The following is a 17,142-nucleotide window of genomic DNA, read 5'->3' as shown; positions in this document are numbered from 1 at the left end:
AGAATGTTAACTAGTGCTTCACATAAACACCAAGAAGGACTTAATAACCAAAAGAACTGTGAATGCTGTAAATCGTAAGCAAAACAGAAATTGCTGGAAAAGCTCAGCAGATATGGCAGAGTTAATGTTTCGGGTCGAGTGACCCTTCGTCAGAACCGGGAGTGACCAGGACTGATTTTCTCATTTTAAGATCATAGGAACGTAAAGGATGCATTCGAACTTGAATGAGGATTGAAAGGAAAAACAAAGTCAGAAGCTGCAGCTCATCAAACCCTCAGGATTCACCAAGACATTCATTTAATTTGTTGTTCTTCCTCTGTATAATGTGTTGATGATGCAAAGCACCCTAAAGTGCATTGTGTTTTCTCCAGACGAGAAAATATTTTGACAGAGGATTTAAAAAAAAACATTGACAGGATGAGGACACTATTGGCTCGGACAATATTCATTGCCAGAATCAACCACACTGCTGCGAATCTGGACTCGCATGTCGGCCAAACCGGGTAAGGATGACTAGAACATGAAGCTCCTTGGATGCTGCCTGAACTGCTGTGCTCTTCCAGCACCACTAATCCAGTATTTGGTTTCCAGCATATGCAGTTATTGTTTTTACCTAGAACATGACTGAAGCAGGTGGATTATTCCGACAATCAACAATGGTCTAAATTGAATTCAAATTCCTAAATCTGCTGCAGCAGGATTCGAACTCGGTCCCATGAACATTACCTAGGTCTCTAAATTGATCGTCCACCAAAAATACCCCCGCTTCCCCTCAAGAGACGTTTCAGCAACACTGAGAATCTGAGGAGGAAATAAAGACGCAGGGCGGAGCAACTACCCAGAATTCCGTGGGGTTCTGTGGGTCTTCTATCTGCAGCACAGGGAGCAGTGCGCATGCGCATGCTGGAACGCGTAGGGAGCGTGCGCGAAGTCTGTGTTGACAGTGGACGGAAGGTTTGTTTTCGGCTCCGGAATTGGTGAAAATGAGGTGGCTTGCAGAGTGCAGTAGATCTCGTACGTGGACCCGGAGACTTTGTGGATATCTTGTACGAATTTCGAAACCCGAAGATTAAACTCCTGGTGCCCCGTTTGTGCCAAATGTGGCGAGGGCTCCAGGATTTTCCGCTGAGACAGGCCGCGGACCAGTGTGGGCGGTGGGGGGGATGTGTTGGCGCCATCTCTGTCAGGGTCAATGTTTGAAAAGACCGGGAGGAGCTTCAAGCACACTGTTTAAAATGGAGAGGTCTTGTGCATCAAGTTGTATGAGTCTTTAAACCCCATGTCTTATTGATGAGGCAGAGGAGCAGCAGACAAGGAAAGAGAAGGAAGCAAATCCTGTCATCGAGATCCCATTACCTCATGAGACATCCTGTCCCATGTTTCCCAACATTCCTGGCTCTGGTCAGTCACCTGAAGACCCAAAATAGCCAGGCAGCAGGTGGAGACGTTGATGTTTCTGGTGTACACCTAAAAAGTCGACGTCTCATAGTCCAGATGGTGCCTGGCCTGTTGTGTTCTTACAACCTCCTGCCTGTCTACTTTGGATTCCAGCATCTGCAGCTTCTTGTCTCTAACCTGAAGATCCAGGACAGTTGCTGATGACCGTGATTAGACATCACCATCAACTCAAGGGAGTGCTGATCACATAGAGTCATAGATTGAGGGACAGTGTGCAGCAGGGAGTATACATGAACTATGAGGAATGGATATTGTGAATTTCTGTAGAAAAACAAAGTGCTGCAGAAACTCAGTAGGACTAGCAGCTTTGATGGGGAGAGAAACTATGTTAACACTTACAAAATAATACTGCTGTTTTCTATCCTGGACTGCTAGTAATTGATTTCAGAAATTTCTTTCAGTGAGATTTGAAAGGAGACACACACACGCTGAAAAATCAAAGAAATGATTTTCTGAATTGTAACCTTCCTTGACAATATCTTTTCTCAACTTCTTTTGCAGAATATTTGAAGGGGACAGGAAGCTCCAACCATACATCACATACAAATCTGACAGAATGAGTAGCTTCAGCTACTGGAGATGATTGGTGTTTGAGTGTAAGTGTTGTCTTCCCACTCATTACCATGAATTGTATATGATTTCTCTATCACATCCTCTCTCCCACAAATGTCCAAGATTTTAAATTTATATCCCATAGGAAGTAGCCAATCAGCTGACAGGAATATGTGCCTTGCCTAAAGCAATCATAAACCCTTACAGCTCTGTCAAATCTCCCTTTAGCTTCGCATCACAAATCCTGAAACATTCTGATGATGTACCAGTCTGCCCCCTTTCTGGGACCCTGCCATCTTTCCTGATGTGTTGGGATCTCTGATTTGCAGAGACCCATATGCTTTGTGTTCCTGTGGATGATATCATCACGCAGCAATAATTACACGGTGACATCACTCTCACCCAGGGGATTTTCTCAATTTTTCTCTGACTCCAGTGTTTCAGATATCATTCCAGCTGTAGGCTCCTGGATGAGCGTTTCACATTGAATATAGTGGAACTGTTGTGTATTTTTTGTTTATTCATCAACAATGTTGACCTGTTCGTACTTTGCCTGTTACCTGCAGGAGTTCCTGTGGCTCTGGTGTTAGTGTGGGTCTGAATTCATTTCAATGTATTGCTCTGTTTTACTTTTGCCCTCCCTCAGCATGTTAGTTTTGCCATCTGTGTCAGATGAGGTTTCTCCCATATCTTTAGAGTCATACAGCTTGGAAATAGACACTTCAGTTCAACTCGTCTTCACTGAGCAGATATCCTAATCTGATCTAGTCCCATTTCCCAGCTTTTGGCCTATATCCCTCTTTGGCTTTAATTTTCATGTATCCATCTATATGCTTTTTAAATGTTTGTAGTTTTACCAGCCTGCACCATTTCCTCTGGCAGCTTTCCTCTACCATCTCCTTTTTATATCTTTCCCCTCTCACTTTATCCTGTGCCCTCAAATTTTGACTCCCCTACCCTGGGAAAAAGGCCTTAGTTATTCACCCAATCCACGTGCTTCATAATTTTACAAGACCTCTATAAGATCAACCCGTAGGCACCAATGTTTCAGGGTAAGTTGCCATAGTCTATTCAGCCTCTAGCTCAAATTCTCCAAGCACAGCAACATTTTTGTAAGTCTTTTCTGCATCCTCTCAAGTTTATGTTCTGGTGATCTCCTGACCATAAACTGTGGACATACAAGCTTTCCCACAATTTCTTCCTTCCTGTATTGCAGTCCTTTTCTGTTTGTGAGCTTATGTTCAGTATCAAATATTACACCGTGTATATTCTCTGCAGTTCCTTTAGTATGGCCTGAAACATTAACTCTCTTTCTCTCTCTCCCCCTCCCTCCATTCATGTTAGTAAATATATTGTCAGTCCCCAGTTACTCATGCAGAAGATGGTGTTTGACCCTCTTGAACAACAGCAGTCCCTGTGGTGAATGTGCTGTTCGGTAAATATTTACCAAATGATCGTGAAGGACCAGGGTTTATGTCCAAATTAACAACAGTTTTATTTTTCCTCATTTGTGATGTAATAAAATGATGCAATATTACACAAGGTATTCATAAAACGATGTTTGACATCAGACCATGTGGAGATATGAGGGCAGGTAATGAGAAATTAGGCTAAAGAAGTCGGTTTTAAGGAGCAAAGTGAATGAAAGAAAGTAAGGATGAAAATCAGTGGTTTAGGGAGTAATGCAAGAGTTATGGCCTTGGAAATTGAAAGTCTGGTGATAAAGATGGGACCCTTAAAATCAGGAATGCTTAGAAAATTGGAATTTAAAGTAAACTGTAGAGTTGTGAGGCTGGAGTGGGAGGTGCTGTGTAGAAATTTGAAAATAAGGATAAGGATTTCAATATTCTTCGTGCTTTGCCATCCAGAAAATGGAGAGGTCAGCGTGAAGGCAGGGTCTGAGTAATCACATGGGAGTTTTGCATGACCTTAAGCTTACTGGGATGTTAAATGTGCCAGGAGTGTGCAAGGCTAGTTATTTTTAGAGCTAAAAAAGAAATGGATGAGAGTTTCAGTATGAGGTGAACTTAGACGAAGGTGAAGTCGGGTGATGTTACTGAGGTGGAAAGAGGCGACGTTGGTAATGATGGGGATATGTGGTTGGATGCTCAACATAGGATGAAATATTTCATGGTGCTAGAGAACAGGGTGGTTCAGCTTTAGACAGTTATCAGGGAGAGGGAAGGGTCCAGTGAGGTGGGAGTGGGGTTTGTAACAGAAAGTGAAGCCAATGCCTTCGGTCTTCACACAATCTAAATAAAGGTGAATTCTGCTCACTCAAAACTGGGTGTTAGGTAAGTGAGGTTGGTGTGTGACTGAGTTATGATAGTTGTCCTTTAAATGGTGGAGGTTGAGATTTTGGAAGAGTGGCGGCTGGGAAATTCTGACAGTTCTGGATGAGTTGTAAATATTTAAAATCCCTTTCCTTCCTGTCCCTTCCATTTCTTGCTCTGTTCCCCTATAGAAACCAGAGCCTTGTAAAGGCCCAGACCCGCTAGCAAGGTCACTCCCTCAAGGACCTTAGTGAATCAGTTTACCTTAATACATTCATACAGCATAGTACCAGGCCCTTCAGCCCACCATATTTATACTGACCAACAAACACCAGATTGCACTAATCGTATTTACCTTCTCTTGGTCCATAGCTAACTATGGCCTGGCATTTTAAGCACTCATCCAGATATGTCTTAAATGTTCTGATAGTACTTGTGTCCACCGGTCACTCGGGCAGCACAATGTCTCCATCTACCTCCTCCTGAGTGAAGTTTTTACTCAGATCTTGTTCCTTTCCACAATGCCCTCTGGTCTAAGCACGTTTGACATGGCAAAGAGACTCGTGATCTATCCTGTCTAATGCCGGTCAAAATAGTGTATACCTCATTCAATTTCCATTGCTCCAGGGCAAACAAACCCAGCTGTCCAGTCACTGTTCATAATTGAGACTCCCCATCCCAGGAAACATCCTGGTGAACCTCCTCTGCACCCTCTCCAGTGCAATCACATCTTTCCGATAGTGTGACAACCAGAACTGCGCATCATATTCCACCTGTGGCCTAACCATTGGTTTATAAATTTGTAACATGACTTCCTTGTCCCTGTATTCTACACCACCCTGTCTACTTTTCTTACCGTTAGGGATCGATGGACCTCTCCACTACAGCCCCTTTATTCCTCAGTACTCCCTCAGGACTGACCATTTATGCTGCATATTCTTTGTAAACCACCAAAAATACATCTCTTGGGATTAAATTCTATCTGCTATTGCTCTGCCCAATTTACCAGCTGATCATTTTCGGACTGTAGCCTAAGACCATCCTTCTCGCTATCAACAGCACTAATTTTTTTGTCATCTGCAAACTTAGTAATTGTACCTTCTACATTCACATCTAAGTCATGCATGTACACACAAACAACAAGGGTCCCAGCATCAATCCCCATGGTACACCATTGTTCACAGACTTCATCACAGACTTCCAAATACAAAAATTCCCTCCACCATCGTCCTTTCCCTCCCATTTGTAAGCTAGTTTGGGATCCAGTTTGCTGCCTTGTCTTGCATTTCGTGGGCTCCTCAGTGAAGACCACATCAACAGCACAACCTTTACCAATATATGTTGTCCCCTTTTCAAAAATATCAATTCAGTTAGTCAGACAGGATGACTAACAAATCCTTGCTTACTATCTCCGACCAATCCTTGCCTTTCCATAATCTTGTCCTTCAGAGTTTTTCGGAGAAAGTGAGGACTGCAGATGCTGGAGATCAGAGCTGAAAATGTGTGGCTGGAAAAGCGCAGCATGTCAGGCAGCATCCAAGGAGCAGGAGAATCGACGAATCCTGAAGCCCGAAACATCGATTCTCCTGCTTCTTGGATGCTGCCTGACCTGCTGCGCTTTTCCAGCAACACATTTTCAGCCCTTCAGAGTTTTTCCCAATAATTTCCCTGCCACTGACATCAAACTAACTGGTCTGGAATTATCTGGCTGATCCCTGCTGCCTCTTTGAACAAAGAAACCACACTAGTTATCTTCCAGCCATCTGGCACTTCACCTATAGCCAGTGAACCATGAGATATCTCTGCCAAGGCCCCAGCAATCTCCTCCCTTGCCTCCCATTGCAGCTTGGGAGAGTTTGCTCCATTAGATATCATGGAATCAATGGTGAGCTAGCCATTTGGATACAGCATTGACCTGAAGGGAGGAGACAGACGATTACTTTTCAGACTGGCGGCTTGTAATCAGTGGTGTGCTGCAAGGATTAGTGCTGGATCCACTGCTTTTTATCATTTATAGAAATATTTGGATGGGAATATAGGACGGATGCTGAATAAGTTAGCAGATGATGGCATCAAAATTGGTGGTGTACTAGACAGTGAAGAAGGCTACATCAGAGTATAATGGGACATTGATCAAATGGGAGGATGAGCCAAGGTTAGAAGATGGAGTTTAATTTAAGACAAGTGTGAAGTGCTGCATGTTAGAAAGGCAAATCAGGGCAGGACTTATAAAATCTGGGGAGTGTTGCTGACCAAAGAGACCTTGGAGTGCAGGTTCATTGTTCCTTGAAAGTGGAATTGCCGGGAGACAGAATGGTGAAGGTGGTTGGTATGCTTGCCTTAGTTGGTCAGTGCGTTAAGTGGATCATTGGAATCTCTTCTGGGGTAGAAATAACCTGTACAAGAAGGACAGATTGCTCCTGAGTTGGAAAGGGACTATTATACTGGCAGGGAGATTTGCTAGAGCTGCTTGGGAGAATTTAAACTAGTAAGGTGGGGGTGTGGGACCCAGGAGATAGTGAGGAAAGAGATCAATCTGAGACTGGTACAGTTGAAAAAAGAAGCAAGTTAAACAGTCAGGGCAGGTAGGGACAAAGCGGAGAACAAGGTAGGACCGATAATTTAAACTGCATTTATTTCAATGCAAGAGGCCTAACAGGGAAGGCAGATGAGCTCAGGGCATGGTTTGGAACATGGGACTGTGACATCATAGCAATTACTGAAATGTGGTTCAGGGATAGAGAGGACTGGCAGCTTAAATGTTCCAGGATGAAATTCTACAGAAAGGGAGGCAAGAGAAGAGGAGGAGTGGCGTTTTTGATAAGGGATAGTATTACAGCTATACTGAGGGAGGATATTCCTGGAAATACATCCAGGGAGGTTATTTGGGTTGAACTGCGAAATAAGAAAAGGATGATCATCATATTGGGATTGTATTCTCGACGCTCTAATAGCCAATGGTAAACTGAGAAACAAATTTGTAGGCGATCTCAGTTATCTGTAAGATTAATATGGTGGTTATGGCAGGAGATTTGAACTTTTCAAACATTGACTGGGACTGCCATAGTGCTAAGGATTTAGATGGACAGGAATGTGTGTAGTGTGCGGCATGGCGGCGCTGTGGTTAGTACTGCTGCCTCACAGCGCCAGAGACCCGGGTTCAATTCCCGACTCAGGTGACTGTCTGTGTGGAGTTTGCACATTCTCCCCGTGTCTTGACTGGAATGTTCAGCTACATTGTTAAAGTTGAGATTTGAGATGGCCCAGGGAATCCCTTATGAATTCAAACCTGTAAACCTCTCTCTTGGTTCATCCTGGAGATCGTAATCTTTGGAAGTCTGGAATAAAAACCTCTTACAGACAGTTTATTTAATTTTAGTCATCCCCTTTTATTCACCAATAACATGACTGTTACAACATAACACTGATAACTGCAAGTTAAACTAACTAGGTTCTAATAACCTAGGAGAATAGGGTACCAGCTCTTCCAGTGCCCCAGCAGGCTACTCCGATGTACTGATACAAAGTGGCTTCCTATATACAAAAGTTTACAAAAACATTGTTATTGGTCTAATTAAGAACTTGCAGTGAAAGACCATAATTGAAAGGAATTCCTGATGAAGGGCTTTTGCCCGAAGCGTCGATTTTACTGCTCCTTGGATGCTGCCTGAACTGCTGTGCTTTTCCAGCACCATTCTATTGAAAGGAAGAAAAGTTAATTTTAGGTTTGTGTACGCTTGACTAATCATTCCTACAGTCCCTAAGCCAGGTGGGAAAAACATACCCAGCCAAGTTAGGCCCCTGTTGGCGAGATAAATTCCTAAGATAAAAAGGTACCATTCTGAGCTCATTGGAGAGTTCATAAGGTAACCTCGCACAGCTCACATGGCAGATACAATTGTTTTACAAAATAGCTTCTTAGCAAGGAGGGCAAACTTTTGACCATAAAATGGCTTCGTGACACATTAGTGCCAGAATCTCTTCAATGTTAGGCTTAGAATAGTTTTTAAGCTCGGAGCAGACTCCTGCTTTTTAAGCACTGCATCATTCTGTACCTGAGGCTGAGATGTTACCACAAGGTTGCATTTAAACTGATTCATTAGTCTTTGAATTAACATGCTTTCTTTTCAGGGATTGATTCAAATTCAAATAAGACATAAGATCTGATTAGTTAGAATTGACAGTGTGCAGTCTGTAAGGTCTGTAGAATGGTCTGCAAGAACAACCAGTAAGTTAAAGCTTCATTAATATTACTTTTTACAGAGTTTGTATTTAATAACTGGTAATGGCTACTCAATATCATCATAAAATCCCAAAATGCAATTAAATTCAATCCATAGCAGATAACCACTACTAAGAGTTAATTTTCTACTGGCTCCAACACTAAACTGGTCTCTCTCTCTCTATCTAGTGTCCTTTTGAACTTTCAAGTCAGCAAAGGTTTTTTTTCTCTCTGTGTCTGCCCTGCTTGCAAGGGGTAATAAGGACCCATTATAATTGGCAGCATCTGATCGTTAATTACAAAGCTTTTGATAGTACCAAATTTCAGTTACATAATCAATTTCACAAGGGAAATGCTGTGAATGTCGATGCTAAGGCAAATGTTCTTAATTGCCTATCAGCATCCTGTTATCACTTGGTGAGCCCAGACGACCCTATCTTCTGAATTCTTCGAGTTCTCCCCTTTTTCTGAGCCTTCTTGCCTGTCTATTTTCTAGTGTTCTATAATTCAGCATTACATTTTAGTCTAAATGTTTAAAGACAAGTTCTAAGGCTATAGACTTTCTCAACATAGACAATAGACATAGACAGAGATTTCACATCTTACCCACAAGCTCTGACTCAACACACAGGTTGTCCCTCTGGTTTCTAATAGGTCCCACTCCTTTGTTTACAATACCCTTATTCTAAATATACCCGTAAAATGCTATGATTGTATCTGCCAAAGATATTTCGTGGCCACTCTTTATCCATCTAATTTATTTTTTAAGCATTGTGCCCCTCACACAAACTGTGCTTCTGAAAGACCTACCCTGTTTTTATTGCGCTGTATCCAACATATGCACTTTTGTTTTTCAAATTCTCGATATCCCTTGACATCCGGGGTTCCCTGTGCTTACTGCCCTTGCCCTTCACTGATTTGATGACAAACCTGCAGCCTTCATGGTCACTTTTATAGGCACCCCATGCATTCACACAAAGCTTTAGTAGAATCTCACCAAGTCAATTCCCAAATTTTGTGTTTGCAACTTTTTCATTATCTTTATTCTGTTTTAAATCAGTTTCACAGGGTATTGGAGGGGGAAGCTTTGCAGTTGGGAAATTACATCAAACACCTCATCAGGATCTGATGGTGTCACACAATTTATTCTAACTTGATTATCATCAATTTTGAATATGGAAGGTAAAAGCACCAATTACTGTGGGGAGAAAACATGCACATGTTCTGCGTTTGGAGCAGGATTCAGACAATCATCTGGACTCGCAGAACATAAATGCAGTCACATTGGAGAGAAACCATGGAAATGTGGAGACTGTGAGAAAAATTTCAAATCCCCCTCTGATCTGGAAAGACATCGGCGAAGTCACACCGGGGAGAGACCATTCCCCTGTTCCAAATGTGGAAAGGGATTCATTCAGTTATCCCACCTTCTGAAACACCAGCAAATTCATATTGGGGAGATTGCACTTGAATGTCCAAACTGTGGGAAATGCTTTACACGTTCCAAGGAACTAATGTCTCATCAACGTGTTCACACTGACCAGAGACCATTCAAGTGCTCTCACTGTGGGACTGCGTTCAGATACTCCTCTCGACTCATTGTACACCAGAGAGTGCATACTGGAGAAAGACCATATGTCTGTTCCGAGTGTGGGAAGGGGTTCACTCGATCATCCAGCTTACTTACACACAAGCGAGTTCACACTGTGGATGTACGTTTTAAATGCCCAGACTGTCAGAATTGCTTTGAAAGTTCCAGAGAGCTGATGTCCCATCAATGTGTTCACACTGAGGAGAGACTATTCAGATGCTCTCAGTGTGGGAGCGGCTTCAGGCACTCATCTCGACTCATTGTACACCAGCAAATTCACACTGGCGAGAGACCGTTCACCTGCTCTGAGTGTGGGAAGGGATTCAGTCAGTCACGTTATCTGTTGAGACACCAGCGAATTCACACTGAGGATAGACCATTCTCCTGCTCTGAGTGTGAAATGAGATTCACTGATTCATCTGCTCTACTGAGACACCAGCAAGTTCACACTGGGGAAAGACCATTCACCTGCTCTGAGTGTGGGAAAGGATTCATTTTGTCATCCCACCTGTTAATACACCAGCGAGTTCACACTGGAGAGAGACCTTTCAAATGCCCAGACTGTGGGAAGTGCTATAAAACTTCCTGGGAATTGATGACCCATCAACGAATTCACACTGGTGAGAGACCATTCAGGTGCTCTCACTGTGGCACTGGATTCAAGCGATCATCTCAACTCACTGTCCACCAGCGAGTTCATACTGGGGAGAAGCCATTCACCTGTTCTGAGTGTGGGAAAGGATTTGCTCACTCATCCAATCTGATGAGACACCAACGAGTTCACAAGTAAATGCTGTTAATGTCCTCCAGAAGTGGATCATGTTTATTGGTCTGTTTCTGCAGATTTTAGGAAACTAGGATCTTTTGAGTATGGCTCGGTGTGGCTGCTTGTATGATGCTATTAAAGAGGAAGAGGTATTGTGCATCTTAAACAGTATTACATAGATATGTCCCCAGATCCTGTTGGAATCTATCCTAGAATTTGAGAGGTGCAAGAGAACAAATTGCTGGAGCGTTGACAGACATCTTTGTATCCTGTTTGGCCACAGATGAGGTTTCAGAGGACTGGAGAAAAAGCCAATTTTGTTCCATTGTTTAAGAAGGGGAACAGAGATAATCCTGGAAATTGCAGGCTTGTGAATTTCACATCAGTGGTAGAGAAATTATTGGAAAAGATTCTCAGGATCAAGTTTCTTTGTTCTCTGGCCTCTGCTCTTTGTAGTTTTTATAAATGATTTGAATGAGGAGGTCGAGGGGTGGGTTAGTAAATTTTTGGCTGACACAAAGGTTGTATTGAGGGCTGTTGTAGACTGCAGCGTGCCATTGACAGGATGCAGAGCTGGGCTGAGAAATGGCAGATGGAGTTCAACCTGGATAAATGAGAAATGATGCATTTTGGGAGGTTGAACTTGAAAGCTGAATATAGGATTAAAGACAGGATTCTTGGTAATGTGGAGGAACAGAGGGATCTTGGTGTTCAAGTGCATTGATCCCTCAAAGTTGCCACCCAAGTGGATAGGGTTGTGAAGACAGCACATGGTGTTTTGGCTTTCATTAACAGCAGAATCGAGTTTAAGAGCTGCGAGGTTTTGCTGCAGCTCTACAAAACCCCAGTGAGGCCACGCTTGGAATATTGTGTCCAGTTCTGGTTGCCCTATTGAAGGGAAAATGTGGAGGCTTTGGAAAGGGTGCAAGGAAGGTTTACCAGGATGCTGCCTGGACTGGAGAGCTTGTCTTATGAAGAGAGATTGACTAAGCTTGGACTTTTCTCTGTGGAGAGGTGATGGAGAGGTGACCTGATCGAGGTGTACAAGGTAATGAGAGGCATAGATGGAGTAAAAAACCAGAGACTTTTCCCCAGGGCAGGATTGACTGCCATGAGGGGGTCATAATTTTAAGGTGTTAGGAGGAAGGCAGAGAGGAGACGTTGGTGGTAGGTTCTTAACACAGAAAGTTGTGAACGCATGGAATATGTTGCCGGTGGTGGTGGTAGAAGCAGAGTCATTAGGGGCATTGAAGCGACTGCTGGGCATGCACATGGACAACAGTGAATTGAGGGGGCGTAGGTTAAGTTATTTGATTTTAGATTAGGATTAATCCTTGGCACAACCTTGTGGGCCAAACGGCCTGTTCTGTGCTGTACTTTTCTATTTTATGAACTAGGAACAACATCTATCTGCATTTTGAAGCAAATGGACTTATTAGTGATAGACAGCATGGTTTTGTGCAGGGAAGTTGTGCCTCACTAACTTGATTGGGTTTTTTGAGGGTGTGATGAAGAGGATAGATGAGGGAAAAGCTGTCTGCGTGGACTTGAGTAAAGCCTTTGGCAACATCCCTCATGACAGACTAGTACAAAAGGTGAATTCACATGGTGTCAGGGGTGAGTTGACAAAATGGATAGAGAGCTGGCTTAGTCATAGGAGGCAGAGAATAGCAGTGGAAGGATGTCTTTCAGAATGGAGGGCTGTGACTCGTGGTGTCCCACCGGGTTTAGTGCTGGAACCGCTGCTGTTTATGATCATCACATTGCTGGTTTGGTACAAAGTTACTTTGCCTTTGAGTATTTTTTCAGAGAGGGGGTAATTGGCCAGGCTCCATTGTGTCAGAAGTTTGAATGGTTCATTGGGACCTTATTGTTTATCCTAACAAGCTAAAAGCTTGAAAGGTCTTTTGAAAGACGAGTATAGTCAAACGGGCATGGCCAGCTCCCCAGCTGTGCAGTTCAATTCAGTTCAGGAGTGAGTTGAGTAAGAGTCACAGGGGAAACTGGAAGCTTTCTCTCTGTCCTTCTGCCATTATGATTTTGAAGTGTAAGTTGCCTGTGCCATTGTTTACTGTTTGTGCTAAGGGATGTGTGCATTGGGACTGTTGCAAGGTTTTTCCAGAACAGCATCATTCACGTGGGTTTGGATAGGATAAGTTATCCGATATTCTGTTTTCATTTATTCGTGTTTCAGTCTGTAATTTGGAAATAAATTTTGTTTATTTAAAACTAGGCAGTCGACCCAGCTAATTTACTCTGGGAATATCCACTGTGCTCCCAGCTAAACAAATAATAAAGTTATGGTCTGGGCTACCTGCTTAAAAATGTTTTGAGGGGTCTGGTTTAATCTGTAATAGTGATCTACATAAATGATTTGGAGGAAAATGTAGGTGATTTAATTATTAAATTTTCAGACAATATAAAGATTGGTGGAGTTGCAGATAGTGAGGAGGATTGTCAGAGGATGCACTGGGATATGTATCAGTTGGAGGCATGGGCAGAAACATGGCAAAAGGAACCTAATTCCAGGCAAATATGAGGTGATGCATTTTGGAAGGTCAAATGCAAGTGGAAATTATATACAGTAAATGGTAGAACCTTTACGAGTAATAATATGCAGTGTGATCTGGGTGTGCAGGCCCACAGACACCGAAGGCAAGGTAGTAAAAAAGGCTCACTGCATACTTGCCTTCATTGGAAGGGGTATAGAGTATAAGGATAGATAAGTTATATTGCAGCTTTATAGAACTTTATTTAAAGTGGACATATATGGAGTATTGTGTACAGTTCTGATCACCACACTGCCAGAAGGATGTGGATGCTTCGGAGAGGCTACAGAAAGGTTTACCGGGATGTTGTTTGGTCTGGGGGTTTTTAGCTATGAAGGAAGGTTGGATTGACTGGATTTGTTTTCACTGGAACGCAGTTGTTTGAGGGGTGACCTGATAGAAATTTATAAGATTGTGAATGGCATGAATAGAGTGGAAAATAGAGGCTTTTTCCCAGGGTGGAGGAGTCAGTTGCTAGAGGACACTGGTTCAGGGTGCAAGCTGGGGGGGGGTTTAAAAGAGATCTGCAAGACAAGTTTTTCACACAAAATGTGGTGAGTATGTGGAACGCGATGCCAGAGAACGGCAAACACAAGGAGACACAACTTTAAAGTGAGGGGAGATAGGTCTAAGACAGATGTAGTTTCTTTAATCTGAGTAGTAAGGGTATGGAATGCTTTGCCTGCAACAGTAGTAGATTCACCAAGTTTAAGTGCATTTAAGTCATCATTGGACAGGCATATGGACGTACATGGAATTGTGTAGGTTAGATAGGCCTCAGATTAGTATGACAGGGCAGCGCAACAGCGAGGTCCGAAGGGCCTGTACTGCGCTGTGTTGTTCTATGTTACTTGTTGTCCAAAAAAGGGGCTCACTGAGCCATTTTAGAGGGCAGTTAGGAGTCACACACATTGCTGTAGGTTTGGAATCATATGTAGGCCAAACAAGGTATGAATGACAGATTTCTTTATGTCAAGGACTTGCTGAACCAGATCAGTTGTTCCTGTTGTCATTGGTAGTTTTATGGCTTGACCAGAGAGTCTAGCTTTCAAATCCCGTCTTATGAATGGTATCTAAATTCCACCAGCCACTGTGTTGTTTTGATCCTGTGTCCCTTGAGCATTAACATTTGGATGATCAGTTGTCCAGTGATATTCTCATCACAATCCTTAACTCGAACTCAGTTTTAGATGTTAATCTTCCATATAAAATTCCAATCAATCAGCTTTCTATAAACCAGTGCACTGAATGTTTTTCAAATTCTAACCAGTTTAGTCCTTCTGAAATGCTCTCCCTTTCCCATGTATTCTTCATCCTCCCCTCCAACGATCAGTGTGAAGAGCTCCTGGAGTGTCTTTCTCACTGAGATTGACAAGATCTGATTGGCTGTTACCCTTTTCCTGTCTACCAAACGAAACTGTCTCTCATTGTCCCCCATGCTGGCGGTACGAATTTTCACCTTTCACCGTCCAGACTCTGTAGACCAGCAAGTTGATACTGAAAAGAGGGCGTGGCAATACTTTGCCTATGGCAATTATTAAATTCACAGTCACTGTGGTTCCATTCCATTGAGCTGTAGCAACACTAGTGAGTTCACTCTGGGGAGAGGTCACTCGCCCGGATTCACTAATTCATCAGATGTACTTGCACAATCCTGAATTCACACACAGTGTCCACCAGAGCACTCACACTGAGGAGAGGCCATTCAGCAGCTCCCAATGTGGGATGAAATTCAGTCACTCCTTCCCATTTCAGCACACAGCAACATTTTCACAGTGATAAAATCCTGCTTCAAAGCTCTTCATGGTTTTAAAGCAAAATAGATGGGCGGCACGGTGGCACAGTGGTTAGTACTGCTGCCTCACAGTGCCGGAGACCCGGGTTCAATTCCGGCCTCAGACGACTGACTGTGTGGAGTTTGCACGTTCTACCCGTGTCTGCGTGGGTTTCCTCCAGGTGCTCCGGTTTCCTCCCACAGTCCAAAGATGTGCAGGTCAGGTGAATTGGCCATGCTAAATTGCCTGTAGTGTTAGGTAAGGGGTAAATGTAGGGGTATCGGTGGGTCGGTGTGGACTTGTTGGGCTGAAGGGCCTGTTTCCACAATGTAATGTAATGTAATCTAATCTAATCTAGATCTGCAGCATGAACTGATTCACCTCGATGGAGGGATCGTTCATTACTCTCTGTAGGGGGAAAGGATTCGCCTTGGTCATCTCACCTATAACACTGAGCCACCAGTGAGTTCACAAGTGACTCTAGTCTGTTGTAACTGCTACTGTTGTCACATCTAGGTGTGAATCATATTCATTCTGATGGTTGGTGTTTCTATCTGCTTGTATTAATAATCCCAGTAACTGGGCTGGTGTGTAATAAGTTAGACAGGTATCAAATAAATCAGCCTTGGATGAATGACACCACTGTTGGCTTCTGTTTTTTTTTCCACCTGAATATTGTTCATCACCTGACTGCAGCTCAGACCAATCTGGGGCAGTACAACAAAAATAGAACATCAGCCTGAACACAAGGATGACACTAAGAATGACAAACAGGACTTGGGTCTTTCTCCTCTCTGTTCACGAACAGGAAAGTTCTTCTGAGAGTTCACCTTGAAATGGGGAACAAAGTGTCTGAGTCGCTCTCCTCCATGGTTCACAGCTCCTAGACCCTGGACACAAGCTCCATTAGAACTGGGTTCAGATTCAGAAAGTACAATGGAGAATGATGCGGGGGGCTGGCAAATCAGAGATTGGGGTCTAACTGAATGTGAAACGGGAGGTTTAGGTTTCCAGTCTGATGTAAGATGTAAGGAAGTACATAATGTGTGTAGCTGTAATATACCTGTTTGGTAGTCCTGAGCCATGCCATATTTTAAAATAGATGTTACTTCTCTCAAATTTAAATAAATTGTTTAAACTCTGCCTTGTAATTGCAGATAGAGGATTATACAGGAGCTTAGTAACTGCTGGTAGGCTTATACAACAGATATGTGCTCTCCAGACGGTGGCACAGTGCTTAGCGTTGCTGCCTCATGATGCCAGCGACCTGGTTTTGATTCCAACTTTGCATGAAGTTTGTGCATTATCCCCATAGGTTATATGGGCTTCCTCCAGGTGCTCTGGTTTCCTCACACATGAAGATTCACATCCTGGAATATCCAGGAGGAATGTGATTCTGACAGTCAATCTGGGATCAAACCTGCTGTGAACTCTTTTACTGACCTCACTGAAGTTTGTAGGCTCAGGAAGTGGACCCTGAAGAAGCTGCGTTCAATACCCTTCCAGTCTGGTGTTTCATCTGTCCTTGTCATTCTTGTGGTGAAAACAGGAAAAGTTATATTACTGTATACTCTCTCTATGCCCCTCATACTTTCATTCGTTGCAATCATGTACACCTTCAGTGTACATGATTTTCCAAGGAAGACAACCTCTCTTTCCAACCTCTCTTTCCAATCTCTCCAGGCAGGAAACATCCTGGTAAATCTCTGCATCATCTCCAGTGCAATCATAATGTTCCTCCTTCCAGAACAATATCTTCACTGTGGCCTTATGAAATTTTCATACACTTCCAGCCTAATCTTCCACTTTTAGAATCTATGCCTCAGCTAATAAAGGCATGTACCCCACATGCCTTTTTAACCAGTTTATCTCCTTGATACCTCAGGGACCAGTGGAAATGCACACGAAGGTCTCTGTAATCCTCAGTGCTTTCTATGGTTCTACTGTTAGTTATGT

The 17,142-nt window shown here is 43.1% G+C and overlaps 1 protein-coding gene across 9 annotated transcripts in view; it reads left to right on the top strand.

The window, feature by feature from the left end:
* LOC140487181 (uncharacterized) overlaps positions 1–17,142 on the top strand; it is a 45,643-nt gene that overhangs the window by 15,377 nt on the left and 13,124 nt on the right. For 2 of the 9 annotated variants that reach the window (XR_011962721.1, XR_011962722.1), the window contains exon 2: positions 1,960–2,054. Coding sequence is in view for 4 of the 9 variants with exons in the window: in XM_072586831.1 (XP_072442932.1) it covers positions 9,681–10,886 (1,206 nt within the window). In the remaining 5 variants the exon portion in view is untranslated. Of the gene's footprint in view, positions 1–909; positions 1,047–1,959; positions 2,055–5,850; positions 8,512–9,565; positions 13,095–15,544; positions 15,824–17,142 lie in introns of those variants that run through there. The other 7 variants (XM_072586832.1, XM_072586833.1, XR_011962725.1 and 4 more) reach the window with 7 other exon arrangements.

This window comes from Chiloscyllium punctatum, chromosome 16, assembly GCF_047496795.1.
Source record: "Chiloscyllium punctatum isolate Juve2018m chromosome 16, sChiPun1.3, whole genome shotgun sequence".
Taxonomy (NCBI): Eukaryota; Metazoa; Chordata; class Chondrichthyes; order Orectolobiformes; family Hemiscylliidae; genus Chiloscyllium; species Chiloscyllium punctatum.
Note: the sequence above shows the minus strand (reverse complement) of the source record. Positions and strands in the feature narration are given on the sequence as shown.